The 23920-nt window shown below is 39.7% G+C and overlaps 1 protein-coding gene across 9 annotated transcripts in view; it reads left to right on the top strand.

The window, feature by feature from the left end:
* Window positions 1-23920, top strand: part of LOC135221902 (chloride channel protein 2-like) — a 280662-nt gene that overhangs the window by 197840 nt on the left and 58902 nt on the right. For 3 of the 9 annotated variants that reach the window (XM_064259892.1, XM_064259893.1, XM_064259891.1), the window contains exon 2: window positions 23370-23785. The exons of 1 other annotated variant lie outside the window; for it this stretch is intronic. In XM_064259892.1, the coding sequence (XP_064115962.1) occupies window positions 23474-23785 (312 nt within the window). In that variant the 5' untranslated portion in view covers window positions 23370-23473. Of the gene's footprint in view, window positions 1-17745; window positions 23786-23920 lie in introns of those variants that run through there. 5 more of the 9 variants (XM_064259888.1, XM_064259887.1, XM_064259886.1 and 2 more) reach the window with 5 other exon arrangements.

Raw genomic sequence — 23920 nt, 5'->3', positions numbered from 1 at the left:
ACTGCAGTTTTCTTGGTCGTCAGTGCTGTTCAAGGCCAATCGAGAATGATTTCAAGGTTGCTATGTTATCTGTTGACACGTGGAACCTTCTTGGTAATTCTGCGAAAGGTTGACATAAAATTTTTCGAACATTCTTTTGTACGTAATGCTTGTACGTAGTACCATGAGAATTCACCTCATAATAGCCATTTTCACTCATTTTTCATTATTTTGGTAAGCGTATGATGTATGGGAATACGTCCATCATTGATCATAACATTATAGGAAAATCCTTCAGATCACGTAAGACTGACTTATCAAATGCGAACTAATGTGCACATTGTCGTCAGATACGTACACCTCGATTGATTCAGTTTGTGACGTCGCATGATAAGTGGATTTGGAGGGTTAGTTTCCTCTGATAAGTCATCACTTTTGGGAACTGGGAAATGCGAGTGATTTGACATAAATTGACCTTCGGTAGTCTTTGGTGCAATGCAGCGCGTTTCTTATAGTCGGTCACTAGCAAGGTTAGGAAGAGGATTCTCTCTCTCTCTCTCTCTCTCTCTCTCTCTCTCTCTCTCTCTCTCTTGACGGGTATATCGACAGTTTTGCAGAATCTGTTGTTATTTGCAATTGATTTAATTCCCTTGCACATACTTTACATATACTGGTATCTCTTAAACCACCTTTGTGGTTGCTGATGTAAAGGCCGATGTTAATAGAACAGCCATTTTGCCACCCCCTTCCCCCCAAAAAAAAGTGTAATTTCTGACTACAGTTTATTTTCTTAAATTTAAAGTTCCTTGAGATGAGTCATCCAGCCCGAGGTAATGAGTTGTTGAATTGATATGTCTTGATATCTCAATTTACGTCAAACTGACATCAATGAATAAAACGATGGACTTTGACTGTTGCCCTGGGCATAGTTTCATTTTGGATTTGATGAACTAGTTAAGCATAAGTTAACAAGACGAAAGAATAACTGTCATGGCAGAGGCTAATAACTTCTGTGAATGCAATGGTGATTGAACGTGTGAAGGGAAACAAACTAATTAGTTTTATTTTTGCTGTAGTCCAGGGGTATTAAGATCAGCACCGTCATGAACCCACGTGTAATTATGTTATTTTTGTTTGCGTGAATGGGAAATTGCTCATGAATTCAAATACGATAAAGAAAACGACCTCTAATCATCAAGGTTTCACGTGTGACATCTGTCATTCCGTGCCGGCGTGATTTTAAGTACCTTTTCCCTAATTAATTCTCGCCTAGTTGCCATGCGTCCTGGGACCCTTCTCCGTAAGTGACGACGATCCAAATGTGCCATGAGACAGGAGTACATTTTCTTTTGTAATCGCGTGTGATGGAAGGCAAAATGTGTTTGCCCTCCATAGTTCTTGATCCTTGGTCTCTGGAATAAGTTTTTGTCTTATGTTTCCGATTGTGTGCAGTTTTTTTCTTTTTCCGATTTTTTTTTCTTGTAGAGTGGCCTTCGAAATTCTCCTTATTCTTATTACTTGCAGTGCGCGTATGTAAAAAAAAGAAAAGAAAAAAACTCTCGTTTCTTGGTGTAAAAGATAAACCCAACCGCTCCTCGTGTTTTGGGAGTACCTTTTGGGCCCTCCACTGAAACGTCTCTGAGTTGCTGCCAAAAATGCTGTAGCGCATGAAATCTGGTGGTTGTGGAGTCTGATAAGAAACGAAGCAGTCGAGAGGGAGGGAGAGTCGGCACTCCGTTTGGGAGCATAATTTTGGCTGTCCCAAAGAAAAGTATCTATCGTAAACATCACACTGAAATGGCCCTATTGTGGAAAACAATGAAGAGGCTTCTTTGATTGCATTCAAAAAATGAGTGTGGAAAGTTATGCAATAGATGCGTCGGCACTACAAAACATGCATAATAGTGTTGATTAAAGAAAAAAGCAACGTCTCGTCGTTTATACGTGATTCGAGTACGGATCAAATTTAATTTGGCATCTCCGTGTGAGGATAAGTCACGTTTGTGTCCGTAGTTGTCCGTTCGGTATCTGTGTCGGACATCCACAACGTTCATGTGAAGTAAATCTGTTGTGACACTGGGTCGAGGCTTTTTGATAGAAAGCGTGGCGCCCTCCATGTAGTAAGTGGCTTGTGTAACAGTGAGTTCATGTCAACCATGCAATGGTATGCCCCAATGTTCCCTTTTATATCCATATAAGGCTTACATGGAAGTGCTGGAGCTTCAGTAACGTAGCGGTCGTGCTTGCCGAAAGGACTCGAGAGCGCCCAAGGCTCGCTCTCTCTCTTTCTATCTCCCTTTTTCTCTCTCTCTCTCTTTTTCTCTCTGTCGCCATAGATGGTGATCGTAGTGCCTGTGTACGTGCGTGCGTTCGTTCTTTTAGCAGTGACTCTGAAGTGCCTACATCTGCGGCCTCTGAGAGATTATGATGCTGGCTTTGTCAATCCAGTTGAGCATCGGTCTTTTGCACATACTACTCCAGTGCTAGTTTGTGGTACGTCGTGTTTAAGCAGTTGGTAATAACGAGTTCAGTTTTTTTTGGAATTTCAGTGAGCAATTATTGCATAGAAAATTGTTATTTATTTGTTCATTATGATACGAAGTTATCGCGTCTTGATAATTGTGGAATAATTTTAAGATATCTCATCATTCGATGAGAAGGAGTCTGTAGTGACACTCAAGTGTACTTTGCAGAAAAATAAAAATTATATTGTAGTGGCACCAAAGTGCGCTTCCCTAGTGCATAGAATGAAAATGGAAATAGAAAGTAGTTTTAAATTTGTAACTTTTGGGGAAATAGGAACACATTGTTAATTGATATTGCTCTTTAAAAATAGTTAATGTTTTCAAGCCCCAAGGAAAATAAATTGAAATGATAATCGGCTAACAATAAGTCTCCTCTCCAAATGTTGCGTAACTAAACTGTGTCCATGTGAATAATGATTTGATGATGGTGACTGCTTCCAAATTCTAAGAAAAGGGACATCGGAACAGGAAAACGAAACTTCATTTGCAATCGGTAATAGTTGAGTGACAAGATCCTCCTCCTCCTCCTCCCCCCCCCTTCTTATTATTTATCCGATTTTGTTTATTTATTTATGCATGTATTTGTCTCATATTGTTGTAAAGTTAGTGAAAAAATATATTCTCAAGTATATATATCTAGACTTTTTAAGGTTTTCTTTTTTTTAACCTTTTGTTAAAGCGCATGTCAATGGCAGGGGATTTGTGACTTTGTTAATGTGACCTGGCATAAATTATGATAAGGCCTTTTGTCGACCCATGCTCTACTGAAGGTTTCTGTTCTTAGGTACTAAGACTCCCTTGCATCGAGTAGTCGTTGAAAAATTACAATTAGGAACTTCACTGTCATTAACTTTACTCTGTTTTCAAGTTTCTCCTAACTTCTTGACTCATTTACATATTGCAACCAGCCCTGATTATGTTAATGGCTCACAAACATTCATTATTGTTGCGGGAAATTTGTAGAGAAGCATTATGCGGCCACTGAGCTTATTGAAATGATAATAATGCTCTCACCTGTGATTTGAGACGCGCCGTTTCCTCAGTGTGAGTGGCGTGAACGTGTTCTACGGGAAATGAAATGCAATGGAAAAGAGATTAGGGAGAGGGTGGTCCCTGCTTCCATGGAAATCGAATGGAATGGGTATCATTTACACGATTGTTAGGTGTATTTACATGTTCAGTGCTGCTGAGGGACAACCACCCGCGCCTTCATACAGAATAGAAAGCATCACTGAAAATCAATGAAACGTCGAATTACCTGTACCAATTGATGTTCTGTCCATCCGTCAAAGGTACTCAAGGAAAAGCACGAGATTCGTGAATCCAGTCTCTCTCTCTCTCTCTCTCTCTCTCTCTCTCTCTCTCTCTCTCTCTCTCTCTCTCTCTCTCTCTCTGCCCCTTGTGAAGATAACCTGTGGTTCTCGGTATACGGAAGATTCTTTCAGTATTAAATTGAGTAGGAATAGCCTAACTGTGACTTGCACACACACATACACGACGAATAAAAAGCAAGAAAACACTTTATTATTCGAAATGACACATGGCTCCGTTGTTTAACCTCACTCTTTTAGGAAACAGCGCTGAAGATGCTCCTATCTACTTGACCAAACAGTTCATTCAGCGTTGTTCGTGTTAGCTTTTTAATAAGTATTTTTAGTTCGGAAAAGAAAATTTAAACATACCAATGGGCCAGGCAGACTTCATTAGGACAGTTGCGCCCAAAGTCACAGGATGTAATAATAAAGCAGGCATCATCATTATTATGAGGAATCGATAACTCTAGACATGAAAAGAGCAAATCGTGCTCGGCGTGTGCGCATTGACAAACTCGTAAATCAACGCATGTTTATTGGCGTATTTATGGGTTACGCTTCTTGGGCATTATCATCATTTTTCTTCTTATTTATAGCATTCCTTTTTCATATTTTGCATTTTATAATATCCTCGCGTCGCGTGTATGTTTGCAGAAATGCGCAAGGTTTCGTGTGACCCTTTCCTAATGATATTTGCGAATCTTGCTGCTCATTCTATTATTATCTGTGTGCGAAATGAAACAGATTCCTCTGCAGATATATATATATATATTAATATATATATAATAATATATATATATATAATATATATATATATATATATATATATATATGTATGTATATATATATATATATATATATATATATATATATATATATATATATATATATACACCGCAAGAAAATCAATAAATTTCGCGCACGGAACATAAAATGAACGGCACAAGTTTTAGCTTTATCTTATATATATATAACTATATATTATATATATATGATAAACTGACTGAATGTTCTTTCGTGTTCATAGATGTTTGAGTGTATATAAAATTCAGGCATACCAAACCAATACATCTTTTCAATAGATCGCAGACTTCTACAAACCCTTGGTGCTTACCTTCATATATAAAAAAAAACTAGTCGGAGGGACAAAGCCGTTATGTTTCAATGGGGCTTGAAAAAGTAAAAAATGTCGTTTTACGTCCTTCCTCCTCCTCCTCCTCCTCCTCCTCCTCCTCCACTTTTGTGATTCAAGTCTTGCTGGGCCGTTTCGCACAAAACTTAACTTTTTATTCGGGAATCATTAAAACGCTCATGGGTCATTTAGGCAATTGGATCAGATGTGCTTTTATTTGTTTAAAAGGTTATAGCAGCTCTTCCTTTCAAACCGTTTTTCCTAAATCACGTACAAGAATGCCGCCATAATTAGCAACAGGTGCAGTTTAGCTGTTTAAGCTTCTTTTAGGTATTGTTTATACTTCGGGAGCGTAATAGGGTACCGAGACCTTTCCCTGAAAAAAAGCCGGACGCCATATCTCAAAAACTTACCATACGTAGAATTTCCTTGAAAATGTCACAATGGTTCCACACCCTAATTACTACAGAGCTAGTTCTTCGTTGGACGAGTGGCTTTCGCGCTCGGCTACCAATCCGATGGTCCTAAGTTCGATTCTCGGCTCGGCCAACGCGGAATTAGAGGAATATATTTCTGGTGATTGAAATTCATTTCTCGATGTAATGTGGTTCGGATCCCACAATAAGCTGTAGGTCCCGTTGCTAGATGGCCAACTGGTTTATAGCCACGTAAAAATATTTAATCCTTCGGGCCAGCCCTAGGAGAGCTGTTATCAGCTCAGTGGTCTGGTAAAACTAAGATATACTTAGCTTAACTACAGAGCTACTAATCTAACCTAGCCTAACCTAACCTAGGGGCATGGCAAAATAACTCGGGCTGCTGCAATACTACCATACATCTCAGGATTTTGTAACCGGAAAAATGGACTTTAGCAACAACACTGCTAGGCAGCATGATTATCTGATTTTCTTCAGATATCTTTAAAAATATGCTTGACTTAAGAGTATGTGACCCGTTACGATGTCAACAGCAGCATATATATATATATATATATATATATATATATATATATATATATATATATATATATATATTATATATATATATAGATCAGATAAACATCTGTGAATGTGTAAATATTAAAATATTAATGCCGTTAAGGTCGGTCGATTTCTTCAACAGTTCCACATGATATACTATATTTCAGGGATGGTTCTATATTATTTATTATTATTATTATTTTTATTATTATTATTATTATTATTATTCAGTGTTGGCCCAGTTTTACGCCCAATATAAGTATTTATTTTCTTCGAAAATTGTATGTAGAAAGAGCAAATATTTGAAATACTGTTTAATGATTTAGTTATTGCGTCGTAAGCTAAGATGACCTGAATAATAATTGATAAGTGAATGATCAATTTGTCTTAATTACATTTTATGAGCACATCAAGGTAACGATTACCCTTATTATCTTGAAGTAATCGCAACCATAACTACTTGTTTCTTATTAAGTGAATATACCATAAAAGTGTTTTTAGTTTTTTGTAAAAGAGAACTATTGTGTCGGCTTTGTCTGTCCGTCCGTCAGCCCTCATATCTAAAAAAAACTACGGAGGCTAGAGGGCTGCAAATGGATATTTTGATCCTCCACCCTCCAATCACCAAACATGCCAAATTGTAACCCTCTAACCTCAGTAGTTTTTATTTTATATACGGTTAAAGTTAGCCATGGATCGTGCAGCGCTTTCCGGAGGCATGGGACGCACCCTCACTCTTCAGCATCGGGTGAGCAACTGGAGAGCTGCCGGTCTGACATGGTTAATAGTTTTATACAGCATTTAACGTTGTACAGAAGTCTCGATTGCGCCGAAGAAACTTGGGCACGTATATTTTATTTTATTTTACTTTAGCAGTTTCTGTTATACTTCAATCACTTAACATAGTTATCTTTGAACCTTAAAAGATCTAATGTGTATCCCTCTTCGGTGAAAGCAAATGTTCTTCGATCTCTTGTTGACGAGGTGGAGCTCGATTTTGTGGTCAGAAAAGTGTCAACATCTTGTCCCTCTCTCTCTTGTTAGTTTTCGGCCGTGTTTTCTTTGCAAACATTATTGGTCTCTTTAGTATGTTTCGTTCAACGAGCCAAGGCTAATTGTGTTTGATGAGATCACCAATTAGAGCAGTAGAGCGCAAAAGGTATTTCTTTGTTTTCTTTGGTATGCTGGACAAGGCTAACAGATAAAGGCGGGTAGCGTAAGGGGGGGGCGCGGGGGGTTGTTTGATTTGAGGGGAACTGAAGAAATTGCAAACTCGAAATCGTGATTGAAAGTAAAATGAATGCAGGAGCTAATTAAGTAATAATGCGTTCTGTCTTTCACTTTCTTTTTGGGCATCCTTACTCACACACACACACACACACACACACACACACACAGCTTAGTTGCAGTTGACGCCTTAGAATTTTACTTTTTTCTTTAAGATTCTCGCTCTCTCCTCTCTCTCTCTCTCATCGCTCTCCTCTCTCTCTTTCTCTCTCTCTCATCATATATGTATATATATGTATATATAATATACACACACACACACACTATATATATATATATATACATATAGTATATATATACACGTACATATTCATATCATATTACTCGTATTAAGCTTCTATAAGACGGAATGGTTTAAACCATTCCGACTTACTGAAGCCTAATACGATTATAAATAAATGCATATATAGATATATATATATATATATATATATATATATATATATATATATATATATGTGTGTGTGTGTGTGTGTGTGTGTGTGTGTGTGTGAGAATGTGTGTGTGTTTGTATGTTTATATATATATATATATATATATATATATATATATATATATGATGTGTGTGTGTGTGTATGTAATATATGTATATTACTACATATATATAATATATATATGTTGTATATGTATAAATTAAAATTAAATCTTCCCCAACTCATGGGAATCCCTTCAGTCTATAAGACAATGAGAAATTTCAACGAAAATGTGGTGGTTACAATTTGCAAAAGCCCTGGAGATTTGGAATAGTCCTTGTTCCTCGACACGCAAAAATCTCAAGGCGTCAACTGCAACTACGCCCTGTCTGCTCTCTCTCTCTCTCTCTCTCTCTCTCTCTCTCTCTCTCCCTTGTGTGTGTGCTACAAAACTATTTTTTTTTAAATAGACGAGATATTGAATTGACTATGACCTAACTTAATCCAACGACCACACGTTACATACTTCTCGTTGCTAAGTAACCAATTGGTTCGTAGCCCCGTAAAAACTATCTAATCCTTCGGGCCATCCCTAGGAGAGACGTTAATCAGCTCAGTGGGCTGGTTAACCTAAGATGTACTTAACATAAAAAGATTTCACGCGTTGCTAGGTTTTAATTATTGTAAATCCTCACCAAATCCACGAAACATTGATGTCAGTTGTATCCTGTTGTTTAATTGATGTTATTTCCGCGGAGATATTGACTGTTCCAGTCATTCCATCCAGTGATCAGATGATTACATTATGATTACAGTACTCTGCCAGGCGTAATTCAGTCTTGTGTGGAGTACTGGGCCGTTTGTCTCGGTCTGGGAAGAGACGTCCAGTGAGTGGCGCCAAGCTTTTTCTTTCTTTTTCTCTCGAAAGGTTTTGCTCGAGATCTCCACGCTTCGAAATTGCTTTGTTTTCTCTTTACAAGTTTTTTGAGTTTTCTGTAAAGGAAAACTATTGAGATGGCTATTTGTCTGTCCGTCCGCACTTTTTCTGTCCCCCCTCAGATCTTAAAAACTACCGAGGCTAGAGGGCTGCAAATTGGGATGTTGATTACCACGTCCAATCATCAAACATACCAAATTGCAGCCCTCTAGCCTCAGGAGTTTTTATTTGATCTCAGGTTAAATTAGCCATAATCGTGCGTCTGGCAACGATATAGGGGAGGCCACCACCGGGCCATGGTTAAGTTTTTATTGGCTGCGGCTCATATAGCGTTACTATATCGAGACCGCCGAAAGATAGATCGATCTTTGGTGGCCCTGATTATACGCTGTACAGTAATCTAGACTGAGCCGAAGAAATTTCGGCGGATTTTTTACTTGTTTTTTATTTATCAAATTGAAAGAAATATAAAACAATAGGACTAAATATGTTATTGGCTGTTATCTTAATCTGTCCAGATGTTTAAATGATAGTAACGAAAATAATGAGACTGCATAAGAGGAAGTAAATATTATCTGTTGCGAAAAGATTCGTTGAAAATGTGTCAATAATGTGAGAAGGAAACTGTTGCGTAAACTAGAGGGATATTCCGTATTCAATATCTATTTGGAAGTGGCATTCTGTATACGAAAATGATATAAGACAGAAGTAAAATATTTGTTCATTTTTCCTGTTGTTGACGCTATTCGATTTCAGGGGAAAGTATGAAAAATCTGGAGCCGAAGACTCGAGGTAAAAGGATACTTTATATGAACTTTGACCTCTTTGTGTTACGAATTCTCAATCTCTTGAGCTTTGTGGCAGTCATTTTTTTCCTTTTCTCCCTCTTCTTCCTGCGTGTCCCATTCTGTATTTGTATGACTGTGTGTATGCATTCATTACCATATAGACTCACTATTGACGTATGCAAGGTCCTCCGTTGCACGCGAGCTCTTGTCCTGTCAGCTCGAGATTAACGTCATCCCTGCAGGTTCAGGGTTATGGTTTTTTTTTTTTTTTTTTACTTTGTTTTCTTACATCAGAGTTGCAGATTTACCGGTTTTCTTTTCAAGTCCGTGTGGTTTGCGCGCATTCTGGTTATTTTCTGTTTTAACTGCGTAGATCAGTTCGTCTCTCTCTCTCTCTCTCTCTCTCTCTCTCTCTCTCTCACTCTCTCTCTCTCTCTCTCTATATATATATATATATATATATATATTATATATATATATTTGATATATATATATATATATATACATATATCAATGCCTAAAACTGTTAGAAGTATATAAATGCTTCATTAAATCCTTATTCGTATCCAAAACTCCCTTTCCATTCTTAAGCTCTATGAAAACAGTTTTCACTCTATAACCCTTATGAAGAAATTTCTTTACCTCTCATCTAAATATATATATATATATATATATATATATATATATATATATATATATAGATATATATCTATATATACTATATATATATATATCTATATATATATATATATATATATGTATGTATATATATATATATATATATATATATACATACACACACACACATATATATGTATATATTATATATATATATATATATATATATATATATATATATATATATATATATCTATATATATATATGAATAATTATCACATCACCGTGATTCATATAAATCATTCGAGCTACAAATGTCCTTTAATATCTAATTCGCTCTACCTCGGAATTGATATATTTTCATATATGTACCGAAGGGGAATTTTTAGTTGATAATAATTTCGTCCTCTCATGGGATCGAACCACCGTACAGTGGACGGGAACGAAATCCTGATTTCGTTCCCGTTCACGGACGGTGGTTCGATCCCATGAGGGGACGAAATTATTATAAACTATAAATTCCCCTCCGGTACATATAGCGACTTAGATATTAAGACATTTGTATCTCGAATGATATATATATATATATATATATATATATATATATATATATATATATATTTTAAGATGAGAGATAAAGACTTAGGACTCCTAATTGACATGTTTTCATAAGGGTTAAAGAGTGAAAACTATGTTTTCATAGAGCTTAAGAATGGAAAGGGAGTTTTGGATACGAAATAAGAATTTAATGAAACAGTTATATACTTCTAACAGTTTTAGGCATCGAATGAACTCTTTTGCATAATCAGTGAATTGCTGTCTATCGACTTTCTCTCGGTAAGAATCGTAAATAATGATTGCCAGTTTCTGTTACCTGTATTAGTAATTGCCAAGTCTGTCTGACCCCGGTTCATAAATCGCCGACGCCATTTAAAACCCGCTCTCAAGTGGTTCAGATAAATTGCATCTTGCGCCCTGGCGCCACCTCGCGTAAAATTTTGGAACTGCGATAGATCCTTGATGTCACTGTGAGGTCAGTGAAGGTCGTGTTTCATGGGTCAGCACGAAATATATATGAGACGCTGTTATTTGTTTTTATTTGTTTTAGATTAACTTGATGGTTTGTGATAAGTTCCGGGGTGAATGGTGCTCAAGAGCGCAGCGGTGCTGTTGCCATCCTTTTTTTTTTATCAGTGTGGGTTATGGCAGGTTAAAGTGGATTGCCCAACTAGTACCTTATTTCTTTTGATACAATAATTTTTAGAGAGAGAAGAGATTTTTGAGAGAGAGAGAGAGAGAGAGAGAGAGAGAGAGAGAGAGAATAATGTAACGGGTGGGTAGGAAATGGTGAATGTGAGAGGCAAAGGGCAAAATGCAAAGAAATGTCCAAAGTAGAGAGAGAGAGAGAGAGAGAGAGAGAGAGAGAGAGAGAGAGCGTCTACTTTTATGAAGGAACTTGAGTCTTTCCAAACCCATTTTCTGGCAACGACCTCTGGGACACAAGCACAGCTGTCGAGTACAAAGACTTGGCAACGACAGAAGTTGTAGCCTTGGAATGGAAGAGAGGTTTCATGGTTATTTATTTGATTGCATCTTTTATTGCTTGTTTAAGCTTTTGATGGGGTGTTTCTTTGCTTATTCATTTAGGTTGTTTTTTCCAAGGGGTGGAAGGTTAATGGTATGTAAATTTATTCTGTGCTTATAGTGTGTCTTCAGAATACTGTCGCGATAGGCGGACCTTAATCAAGAGGGTTTACAAAATGGAAAGTTCTTTTTCGGCCAGATGTGGATCTTGTTTAATGGCTTATTCTTGTGGATTGATGCATCATCATCGCCGCTGAAGTCTCTTTTTGTCAGTTATCTTTTTTGGCTGTTGGAATCGTTGAAGGTTATTACTTTTACTACGTATAAACTGTCTGGTGGCTGAAGCATTCTCTAGTCAATTTCAGTGCATTCACTTAGAAATCGATAGTGGTAACTTTCTATTGTTTAAGAACAATGAAATCAGTAATGAACCGGTGGCATTTCTCCAGTTATGGATGAGAAAGTATTACGACTTGAAGTTAGAATATAAAATAATATAATAATGTTTGCGACTCGAGTCAGAGACTAAGCGGAAACGCTTCGATGTTATCTAAGAACTTTGTAATTGGGAGCACAACGGCCTGCCTGCCTTGGCTGCGTTAGCGCGTAGGACTGACTACCCGGGTCTGCTTTTTGGCGCCCCTTGTTTTGGAGAAGGGACGAGGTTACAGAGAGAAATGAATGTCTTCATTCTTCTTTTCTTAATCGTCTTCGATAGCAGCTTGTTAATACCAAGTTTTCTGGACTCTCGAAAACTTGGTGTGCCAAGGTTAGGCGTATCATCTCGGAGAGCCACCAATCATTGAAATGTGTCTGTTAGTGAGACACCAACAAATATCAGTACTTTATTTCCAAGAAACCGTAACGACCTATGTGATTTAGTTCGTTAGATAATTATCGTTGACTTTTTACCGTAGGGTAGGAGAGGAAATAAAGATAGGTGGCGATGGGATTGGCTAGAGTAGCAAGGAACCAGAGAGAAATTAGCAGTACAAACTAAACAGTATTGAAATGGGGAGTACCGTCAGTGAAAGGAATTTGTGTACCTTGTACGAACGACAAACGAAGAGAAGGGAAAGTGCCGGTCCACTCAGAATCAAAAGCAAGTGAAAGGGGGTCGTTTACGTCCACGGTTATGAAATTGGAAAAGAAAATCGGCGGTGGAATCTTTTCCGTCATTGATTTTTTAAATGTCACTCATCTTTGACCGAACAAGTCTAATATGCAAGTCTAATAACAAGAATAAGTCAGTCGAATATACCCTTTCAGTTCACCCATTATCTATCGTTCTCTTCAGTGAAGATCAACACTTAATTCGAAGATGAATATGGAAGATACTAATATGTATATACGACTTATTTCGCAATGGAGACCTACGTTGTATTTAGGAGTGTGGGTAGACCTGTTCTAAAACGCACGCACGCATATGCATATATATATATATATATATATATATATATATATATATATATATATATATATAATGTTGTGTATGTGTATAATTCTTAGATAAATGCATAAGTATGTACGCTGCATATTTAGGCTAGAATGTATACATTTTTTGTCTCTTCTGTGCATTTGTTCGTGCCCTTTCTCTACATAGCTGTCCGTTACCCACTCGTTGTTTTGGTGACGAATGCAATAGTTGCATCATCTATCTTCCACGTAAAGGAAGTAGAAAGTCAGCCGTTAAAGAAACCAAGGATAATCTTGTTGGAAAGGTTTTCAAAAAAATCCTAACCTCGACTTTGTCAGGGATTATAGAGAAATGCTGAATACATAAGAAAAAAAAACATTCTTGTACACTTTTTATGCGAATGCTGTCTGAGGAAAGGGGGAGAGCAGCTTCACTTCGTTGTTAACTAAGATGGACATTCTCCATAAAATTCTTTAAGTTCCCCATTTCAGTTGGGTTTTACGAGTGTCTTTTTGTTCAGAAATCCATGAAATTCTTATTTCGTGTTGATGTCGCTGATCGATGAAAGGCAGCGAGGAAGAAATTGTATTCCGTAACTCTATGAGATTTGAAACTGCTTTTGTTGCTCATTTTCTTGTTAGCTTGAACAAAGTGGCATTTGTGTAGATGATTTTACTTTTTATTCTAAATGTACGCTTGCCCTTTGACCTAGATTCTGTATTCTACTCTATTCTAAGTAGACTTTTTATTTGAATACAAACAAACAGTACTTCAAAAGAAATGTTTACCGTGGGTGTGGTTTTATTAATTATTTCAACGCTTTGGTTAATTAAAGCTATGTTGTCTTATTGTTTGTTCATTTTTTCTTATATATAAATGACACAAAGATTTTATTGCATAACCTTAACATGTGAAGATACACACACTGGAAAAAAAAAGCAGTCTTCTGTCGGGAATATCGCCAATGGCAAAAGGGTACAATCTCAAAATTGAGCAGTTACTGGTGCAGGATGCCATTCGTTGATACACATTCCCATAAAGATAAGCAAACGTTCGTTAGGCGAAGTCTTCTATGCCTTATCTGTGCTGTAATCTACCAGCATATGTTCCCATCGATCATAAAATCAAGCTTAAAATTCTTACGAGATCTGTTCACCCTTAACAGGAAGGGCCAGTATTTCATATTATTTTTTTTTCTCCTAATCAGTCTTTAAACGCACGGGGACAAGTTTTATTGCAGACCTTTATATCTAGATATCCAGGCGATGGGCATTATTTTTGGAGATGGGCTCAATGCCCACATTTAGTGAGATTTTTACAAGACAAGAACTCGTTTACATGTTTGCACGGTGAATACAGAAGAACTAATGTCATTTTAGTATCAGCACGAAAATTTTATGTAACTGCTACAATAAAAAATTTTTTCGGTAGCCTCCTTGATTTTTGTGTCTTGATATATACTGTACTATTTTTTTGCTGCATTGATAGAAAATGGAAATACGATTCAAATTTACATTACTGTGCAACTATAGCCACCGCTGGCATCAGATGAATATTTGGTTTGAGTTTAGCGATAAATGGTCGTGGCGACGTAAGAAAATGAACCCTGAGAAACGATTTCGAAATAATAAAGAAAGTGATTTTTTTTAATTTTTGAAAATTCTAAGACCTTACAAGTTCGAGTAATAATTAATGTCATAACCATGCAGGCTCATGGGAATAACATTTTTTTTATTCATGTCGTTAATGCCTGGCGATAAGTCATTCAAACATAATCATCTTTATCTGGCATGGTGTAAGGACATATACGAGGCTTGTGAAAAAGCCATGGCTCTTTAACTAATTAGTCAAGTATAGTAAAATAACCTTGAACTTTAGGGGATGGAATTAGGGGAGGGACTGGCATGCTTTCACGCAAAAAGCTGAAAAAAATATGATGTCGCCACACCCTTAGATAAAGGACGTTCACAACAGATAACTTTTAACTCGTTTCCAGTGGAGTCGATTTGCAGGAATTTCGCTCTCTCTCTCTCTCTCTCTCTCTCTCTCTCTCTCTCTCTCTCTCTCTCTCTCTCTAATGCTAACTTAATCATTTTATCAATAGCTGTTATGATTAAAAAAAATAAACAGCGCTTGATACATTTTTAATGCTTTCATGCTATATTTTAAAGGCATTGTGGAAATCAGAAGTAACCGAGTTACTTGGGTAATCGCGTTACCAAGGTCTAAAGAGTAACGCTTTAGAACTATAATTATAACATGGTACACCGTCATTTAAAAATTATTGCAATTATTTTCCGTACTTACCATGCACCTAAAATTAAATTATTTTGCAGCGCCTGTACAGTGCATATGAAAACAAGGACAGACAGAAATGAGTGCATGCAATTATTCCCTCTCGTATTCTGGGGCAATAACTTGAATGCTGAAATTCTGTTTCCTTTTGCGATCTGAGGACTCGTGTGTTTCGTCAGAGGCGGAGGCAAATATGAAGTTGTATATACATGGACTTTCTGTATAAATGATTCTCACTAATGGAATCAGATTCTAATGTTTTTGCCGGCCTCTTGATATGGGTTTTGCATATGCAGGATGAAGTGGAGTGGGTGGTTTGCTGGCGAGTGCCTTCGTTGCTTCCAGAATGCGGTGGTTGTATGTCAAACCACGAGGTGGTCTGCATTTTCAGATCAATACTATTGGTCATCTCTATTTAGGACATTCTGGTGCGTTTGAAGGGAACCCAGTAAATGCTCGTCCTAGGAAGGTTTTTAACTGGTAGGGAACAAGAGAGACGGTCTAGAAGGGGAATATGTTGTGGTCGATTTAGTAGAGGAATGTGACTTGGCGTGCTGAGTGATCGTAGGGAGGGAAACGTCGGAAATGTTTTAATACTGTTCGATAGAGAATAAAGATAGGATTTTTTTTTTTTTTTTTTTGTCATGACGTGCGATGCCACCCGCTATGGAGGCAGGATGAAGTGAAAAAAAAAAAAGTCAAGTGATTGCTTTTGCGTTGCCGTGGACCGTGGTGTAATTATGAATATTGGATTCAGTTGCCGATATTAGAAGCGCGCTAAGTCGTTGCAATGTGCAAATTGCCAAGGTCCATCAGAAACCGCCTCCCCTTGTAGACGATACCGCAACGAACGGGTCGAGTTACCCTTTCAGAAGGCCATGCGCTCCTTACTATACAGTTTGTACTCTTTGGAAACCTACATTCGTTTTCAGTTGATGTTTCCACTTTTTACTCTCTGTTAGGATCAGATTCGAAACTTTTCCCTCTAGCAAGCACTTTCCTCCCACTCCTTAAGAGCTCGGTTTTCACCTGCTCTGGAAGGGGACCACAGTTCATTTGTTCCCCCATTCTTTTACAGATACTGGTTTGGTCAGTGTTTTATTAGCCCGGGATGCAAAGTGTATTCTTCCAGATTTACTGTGCGGAAAAGGATAACAACCCCAAAATCTCTCTCTCTCTCTCTCTCTCTCTCTTCTCTCTCTCTCTCTCTCTCTCTCTCTCCTATCCAGTGCCAATTCCTAAATTTTTTCCTTTTTGTCTTTTGTGAAGCTGGTAAGAGTATGTTGTTGTTTTTGTTACAATGTCATCGAACTTCACATTAGAAAACTAATGAACTCCAAGTCACCTATGAAAAAGATTCCACTGTTTAAATCGGTATTCGAAATCGAACAATTAATTTGCAATTATATCAGATACCTAACACATCGAAGCGAGCACTCAAGTTCTGCAAAATACTCAGGTTAAAATTTTCATAATGCTTCGCTCATTATTATTATTATTATTATTATTATTATTATTATTATTATTATTATTATTATTATGATGTTATTGATGTTTTTCTTATGATGGTGCCTTATTGGCATCAGCGCTCGTCACTGAATGGGATTTAACATTTTGATATCCACGAGAGAGAGAAACCAGCTGCGAAAAATATATATTCCAGCCAAGGATAACTCCTTGAGAGTTTCACATCCTGCCCACTATGAACATAATCTCCCTAAGCCATCTTTAATTGTCTGCATAGGTGAACATGTTTTCGCATATAAGCGAAACTTAATCCTTTGAAAAGTTGACGTGGACTTGAAGGGTCTCTCTCTCTCTCTCTCTCTCTCTCTCTCTCTCTGCAGCTCGTCTTGTCACCGTCTCTTTTTCATACTTTTCCACCTTTCCCGTATCCACCCGCGTCCCCGTGATCTTTTAGCATTTTAGCTTTAAACCAAATCTGCTTTGGAACTGAATGGCAGTTCATTCGTTCTCTCTTCTTCTATTGATTTCTCTCTCTTTCTTTCTCCTTCTCTTTATCTCTCTTTTACTGTCGTATATTACGTGATTTTCTGTTTTTTCACTGTTTGATGTCTCATTCTTTGCCAACTCCAGACCTTAAACATATTAAAATAATTATTCCCATTATATTCCCCTTTTTCGCATCTTGTATATCGTGATATATATGTGAAGAGCTCCTCTACACCATTTTACCTGGAAACCAATCGATTCTGTCACTCATTTCTGTGTGTATACCTCTGTTGATGTGTGTGTATATTTAAAATTTTATTTTTATCCGTTTAAAAGTTCACCATTAGAATTTGTGGGCATCCGTTCGTCCATTTTGACAATGAATGACGGGGGTATGACGTACGTATACATATGTATGTGCCAGTCCCATGGCGTGTGGGTTCAGGGGGTGGGGTTGAGAGAGAGAAGGCGGTGTGTGTTTGTGTGTTTGTGTGTGTAGGGTGTGGGATCGGTAGGCAGGCACATCGGAGTCTTAGTGTGCGGTGTAGCCTGCACGGTGGCGGGTGTAAGGACTTGACACCGTAACACACCCACAACATCTAGTTGACCTTCCGTCACATATCTGTCGTGGAAGTGCTTCGAGGGCAACCGTCGAGGAGGAATGGGAAGGGAGGAGAGGCGACTGGTGGAATGCCTCTGAGGTGGAGCAGGAGTAGCGAGTGGCGGCCGGAGCAAGGTGGGAAAAGTGAGCCGGGGATGACCAGGGAGCTTTATTAGACTGCAGTGGTTTCGGTGGAACGGCGCGAGAGAGAGAGAGAGAGAGCGAGAGGGCCAGGTGCAGGAGCCTCCAGCAGGCATTGACGCTTTGTCGATCCAATGTCAGCAGACTTAAGAGGGAGAAAAGGAACAAAGTCTCATTCTTCCGGGTGATTCTTTCTCTCGGAAGTCTCTCTTCTCTCTATCTCGCATAGTTGGAAAGGATCACGCCTACGGCAATCCCCTTTCGAACATCCTCCACGCCCAAAGTATCCAATGCAGTCTGGTAAGGTGGCAGAATCTCTTTCTAAATTCCAGATGATTTGAAATGATCGCTTAAGAGTGATATACGAAAGACAGAAAATCGAAAGAAAGCGGGACAGAGCGCATCCTGCGACTGGCGCGACTTGTCCAATGATCGTGGAAAGAGTCGAAGAACTACTTGTTATCATCATCTTGGGTCATGAACTACTTCTGCGCGGTCCAAGGGCGAAGCGCTGTGGAGGACAGACAGGCATGATGTTCTTGGGAAGGAATTTGCAATGGCCCAAATTTGCGAATCTCTCTCAGCGTGACGGCTGTCCGGCTGAGGGTCAGGCCATGGATTGAATGTCTTAGGCGACACCGTGTCAGTAAAATCCTTCGATCTTTGTTAGGCGATGCTATGCTACCCGTAACCCAAGTACTCGATTAAAAGACAGAGAGAGATAGAAAAAAAAAGTCCCTTTTAGAATCGACTGAAGCGAAAAATTGTCCCCCGAAGCACTTTTCGGAAAGCTCATGAATCCGCGGGTCATAGTAAATTATTTCGGCCGTTGCTACGATGAAAACAACAAACAACAAAGGCCCAATAGGATCGATCCAAGCGCTATATATATACATATATCTATCATCCTGGCCAACTCTTGTCATGTCTGTGCATAGATAGTTACTGAGAAAGTTTTATTGCCTTGAATGTTTCGGGTGCCCATCGCGCTCATTCCATAGAAATAGGTCATCGCTTAAGGCTGCCCCTTGACCGGCAAAAATCTTCGCCCGCTCACAAGTCAGACCTTCCATCCGTCATTCTGTTTCTCTCTCTCGCGCTCTCTCTCCCTCTTAGCCTTTTCTGCCTTCTCCGTGCTCTTGTCGGAATTATATTGCACCTTATACTAGACCAGACGCTGTTTATCGAGAATTCCTGCCTGACTGCTACGTCGTCATTATCCTTAGGAGGCGAACGAAGACTCTTGAGTTCCTGATCCCCGTCAAAATACTGTAAAAATGTCTCCGTTATCAAATACTCACTGAATAGTTTTGCCGCTATTAACAGCCTTTCCGCCATCTTCCTTCATGTTTGCCTTGTTACGTAGATAAGCAATTGCCTGTACTCGCGCCTTACTGATTATTGCTGCCTAGAGAGTAGCATCTGCCTCGGCATTGTCTCTTCCGAACGAAGCAAGCAAAAAAGAAAGCAGTGCCTTAGTTACGTGTAATCACGAGAGACAGTGCCTGAAGGAAGAGAGAGAGAAAAACGCAAGTCCTTTTGCCAAGAAGAATATTTTTTTGCTTCCTGTGTGAGTCGTCCCCTTTCTCCAAAGCCAACGTACAAAGGATCCTCACTCGTAGGATATAGGCAACAGTCGCGCTCGGTGGTGGGACTTTGTGCGTGTGTACATACATAGCGTCACGGAAATTACCGTGGCTTTTATTCTAGTGTTCATCAGTTCGATGTTTTATTTACCGGTTTGGTGTGACTTGTTAGCTGTAGTCTCTCCTGTAAATGGAAATGTATTGCGTCACTGCAGTTTAAACGTGATCTTTGTTAAATACGAAGTTAAAAAGTATTAGTGATAAGTATTGAAAGAGGAGATGATGCTCTCCATCTTGATTGCCGCAATAGTATATAGTAAATAGCCATTCTGCTCAAGCTTCAGGTTTTCCGACAAATGTTACAAAAGGTGCAGTGTTCATAAAATTGAAAATGAAAGAACTGCAAACTGAAGTTGCGTGTTGAGAAACGAGAAATTTGATGATTGTGGGGAAGAAGGGCGCTGCGAGTTTCGAGAAGTCAAGACTAGAAAAGAATAGAACATACACAATATCTTTTGGACAAATCGTTCCACAATAGTGTCAAGCAAGGTCAACATCGGTGTGCGCGGCTATTAGGTCAGTGTTTGACAGGTGGAGGAAGACAAGCTGGTTCGCCTTCTGCCAAGAGCAAAATCCAATCAATTGCAGCGCCAGAAATTCTGCGAAGGGAAGCAATCCAGCCGCATTGATTTCTCGCCTCCCACACTGCTAGTCAATCTATAAAGAACGTTGCCTCCTTATGGGCCAAAAACTGTGTTAGAAAACAAAGATAAACTAAAACAACTCATCGAGTGAGTACAATGAAATGAAGTACTTGGGACAAAGAATTCCCTGGTAACCTTTGAGCATATCAGTATTCTTATGGAGACTGGAGACTTCTATGACAGAAGAAATGAATAGTGATAAAAATATGTGCTGTGAGTTTAACAATTAGTGTGATTTGAGGTCATGCAAAGGGCTTTCACAAACATAAGACCTCGGAAACCTCTTAACGGAATTCTATGAAATACAGAACATTTTATATGCTAAAGTAGTGCGCAAAAGACATATTAACGAAAACTTCGAAAGGTGAAAAAGAAAATAAGCAATGACTGCATGAGGTCCCCTGAATATGAAAAATTCAAGCAGTTGAATTGTTATTGTTCGACATGAACCTCGCCGTGGATGGCATGATGTTTCCTCCGTACATATTTACTTTGCCAAGTAACGCTGGTTAACTTTTCCCAAGTGTAGGTGCGTAGGGCCGTTGGGACAAAATGCCTGGAAATTCAAGGGGGAGAAAACTTCATAAATCCTGTTAGTTTATACTACCGTTTTTTTACCTATAGATTAATTCATCTGTAGAGAACTAAACTTTGTCGATCTATTTAGAGGTACTTAATCATTCCGAGAACTTCGTAGAGCTGACCGATGACTACTATAGGCAAAATATTAACATTTCTCATTCGGCTTATTGTTTTAAGACATTGGAAGTGATCGGTAATAGTGCATAATACATTGAATTCGCTTATATGAAGCAAAACAATAATATCCAAAGTTGATAACTCGCTTCAGCCTCAACTTTCAATTTACTAGACAAATACTCATACCTACCTATATATACGCGTATCCTTTTCTGGACGTTTGTAACTAAGAGCTAATCAATTTAATGACCATGTCATAGCAATCTGCAGCTGCGAGGCCTGACGAGTTTTTCCCCATACGTAGAGCTACTTGCAAAACGCCGTTTCATCTGATAGTTCCCCCTCGGGGATTTAAAGCTGTAAAGCCCCATCGACTGTGATTGGTGTCTCGTTTAGGACCTATATTAATGACTACCTTTCACCGAGGGGCATCAAGTTAATGGCCTTATTATTACATGATGGCAAATAGCGCGCTGCTACGCTAATTACATCGTCTCAGCCTTTGACGGTATAATCGTTTTTTTTTCTTTTTTTAAGCACAGGAGTCATTATAAGCAACCGCTTTCTCTTGGAGGACTTGGTGGTGATTTTTCCTTTCTTTTATAAACGATGTAGTATTAAGGCGAAAATTGTGAAGCCATACATCAGTATTTTTGAAAAATTTATCGTATTTCTTTTATGAACCCCTCCCCCTCTTGTATTTTTGTCAACCCGTTTACTAGTTGCTTCCTTGGATGACCTAGTCCCCGGGTCTGGTTTAAAACTTGATTTGGGGCCACTATTTTCTGCGAACTTATTCATGGTCAAATCATTTATATTGGATGTGTGTGCTACTTAGTGATACTAAGGAAACGAATTATTTAGGGAGTTCGTTTATGGTATTTGGTCACCTATTTGAACTTGATGTTATAGCTTTATTTTGACGGTCTTTGTAGTTCATAATAAAATTTGTAGTGTTGGGACAGTGATAATAATGCATTTTGATGTGGACGATAGGATGTCATTAATCAAGAACCTTTTTTGGGAGATCCAGCCAAGGCCGTTCGACTGGCTGTGTTAGCCAACTAACTGAGAGAACGATCTCTCTTAGGGAATCTATCTATCTAATAATCATTCCACCTTTAAGAGGAATATAGCTACTTTTATCTAGGTAACAGTTGCCCAAACTAGCTCTTGATCTGTTGTCTTCGATAGCGTGACTTATTAGAGTTTGGAAAACTGGATAGGGACGAGGAAGAACTTTTGGGCTGCTCCAAGAGCGGGAAGAAGAGGGTTGGGAGAGGGAGGGTGGTTGTGATGAGTGAAGAGCAAAATGGGCGTCGGTGGTGGGCGTGGGGCCGCCGAGGAGGAAGTGGAAGCCGTTGGAGGTACGACCTCAAGGAGGCTTATTCCGAAGAAAATGTCTCCTTATATCAGCCCGAGCCCACTCCAGAGGTCAAGAAGACCTCCACCTCAGACGATCACTTGCTGGACAGAGAGGATGACGATGAGGGAGAGGACGAAGACGAAGAGGAGGAGGAGGAGGAGGAAGGCGGAAGAAGAGGGAATGGCCAAGGCCAAGTCAGACGCTTCCCTTCTCGCCCTCGTCGTCATCATCACCGGCGGAATCGTCGTTTGCGTACCCGTCGGGAGCATAACCTTAACCAGCACCCGTTTTTCCAATTCTACGACAGGGAAGCGATACGGCCCCACTACGACGATGATTACGGACCGTTTGTTCAGTCGTTCGAGGAGGAGGAGGACGAGGAGGAGGGCAGGAGAGTGGAGGAGGGTATTAGTGAGATGGAGGAGGAGGAGGACGTCTCGGAGAACCTGTGGGAGACCTTGGCGTACAAGGGCGACTCTCAGGACTCCGAGGAAGGGGAGACCGATGAGAAGGGCTTGTTCGAGAGCGAGACAGACGCCGAGAATCTGGAGAGTGAGACCGAAGATAATAAGAAGAAAGTGGGCGGGGCCGTGCAAACAATCGTTGAACGCTTGAGGGCTTGCGGTTTAAGACATGGGCGTACTGTTGACCCCGAATGGGTGGCCAGCGACGCCCATTCGTGGACCTCCCTCGATCTAAGAAAGTTTTTGTTGAATAAAGCTCAGTTAGAATGGGGCGGACCGTACGATGCAAACGGGAACGAGAGGTATGAAATGAAAACGTGCGATGACCCGACTACAGGAAGAGTCTCCAACGCCAATTACCGGCGGCTGTCGCCGGCGTCGACGCCGTCAACACCACCATCGCCACCACATCATCCGACTTTCCCTGGTGCCACGCGCCCTCGTGGGCCACGTAGGGGTATTACTAGGAGGGCCAGGGGCACTGTTGCTTCAATGCTCAGGGGTAGATTTTCGCCCCGAATGGGCGCCCCGAGGGGCTCTGTGCAGTTGGAACATATGATCTCTCACCAACGCAATTTATCTCCAGAGCCTCGACCCCGTCTATGGTCCTTACCGGCCATCGTCGTCACCACTTCGGAGGATCCGACGTTACCATCTCCCCCTGGAGCCAGACACGGGCTATCCGACAGCATGAATTATCTCAAAGTGCCCGACATCCATAGCTTCCGTCACCGTCAGGAAGAATCGCGGCCAACGGCCTCTCAGAATGGGCCGGCCTCGATGACACGGGGCGTTGACCCCGCTGAGGAGGAAAAGACCGTGAGTTCAGGTTTGGCCTCAGCCACGAAATTGGGTTCCATCATGGATCTGTGGCGGGGCAACTGGCAAGTGGAAGAGGAGGAAACCACGGACAAGGATGGACGAATGTACCCTAGAGGATCCCCACCTCCAGACCCTAGGCCCCAGGCTGCTCCGGAGTACCTGATCTATGAAGAGTCCTTCGTAAGTTACACGCTGTTGTTGTCTTGAAATGAGCTTTGTCTTATCATTATAATCATCATAACTATTTGGTCTTGCATATTCCAGCCTGTCATGCTTCACTACTTTTCTCTTGGTTCATAAATTTTACACTTTTAC

The sequence above is a fragment of the Macrobrachium nipponense genome, chromosome 3 (assembly GCF_015104395.2).
Source record: "Macrobrachium nipponense isolate FS-2020 chromosome 3, ASM1510439v2, whole genome shotgun sequence".
Taxonomy (NCBI): Eukaryota; Metazoa; Arthropoda; class Malacostraca; order Decapoda; family Palaemonidae; genus Macrobrachium; species Macrobrachium nipponense.
The sequence above is the reverse complement of the archived record's forward strand: the minus strand, read 5'-3'. Positions and strand labels throughout refer to the sequence as shown.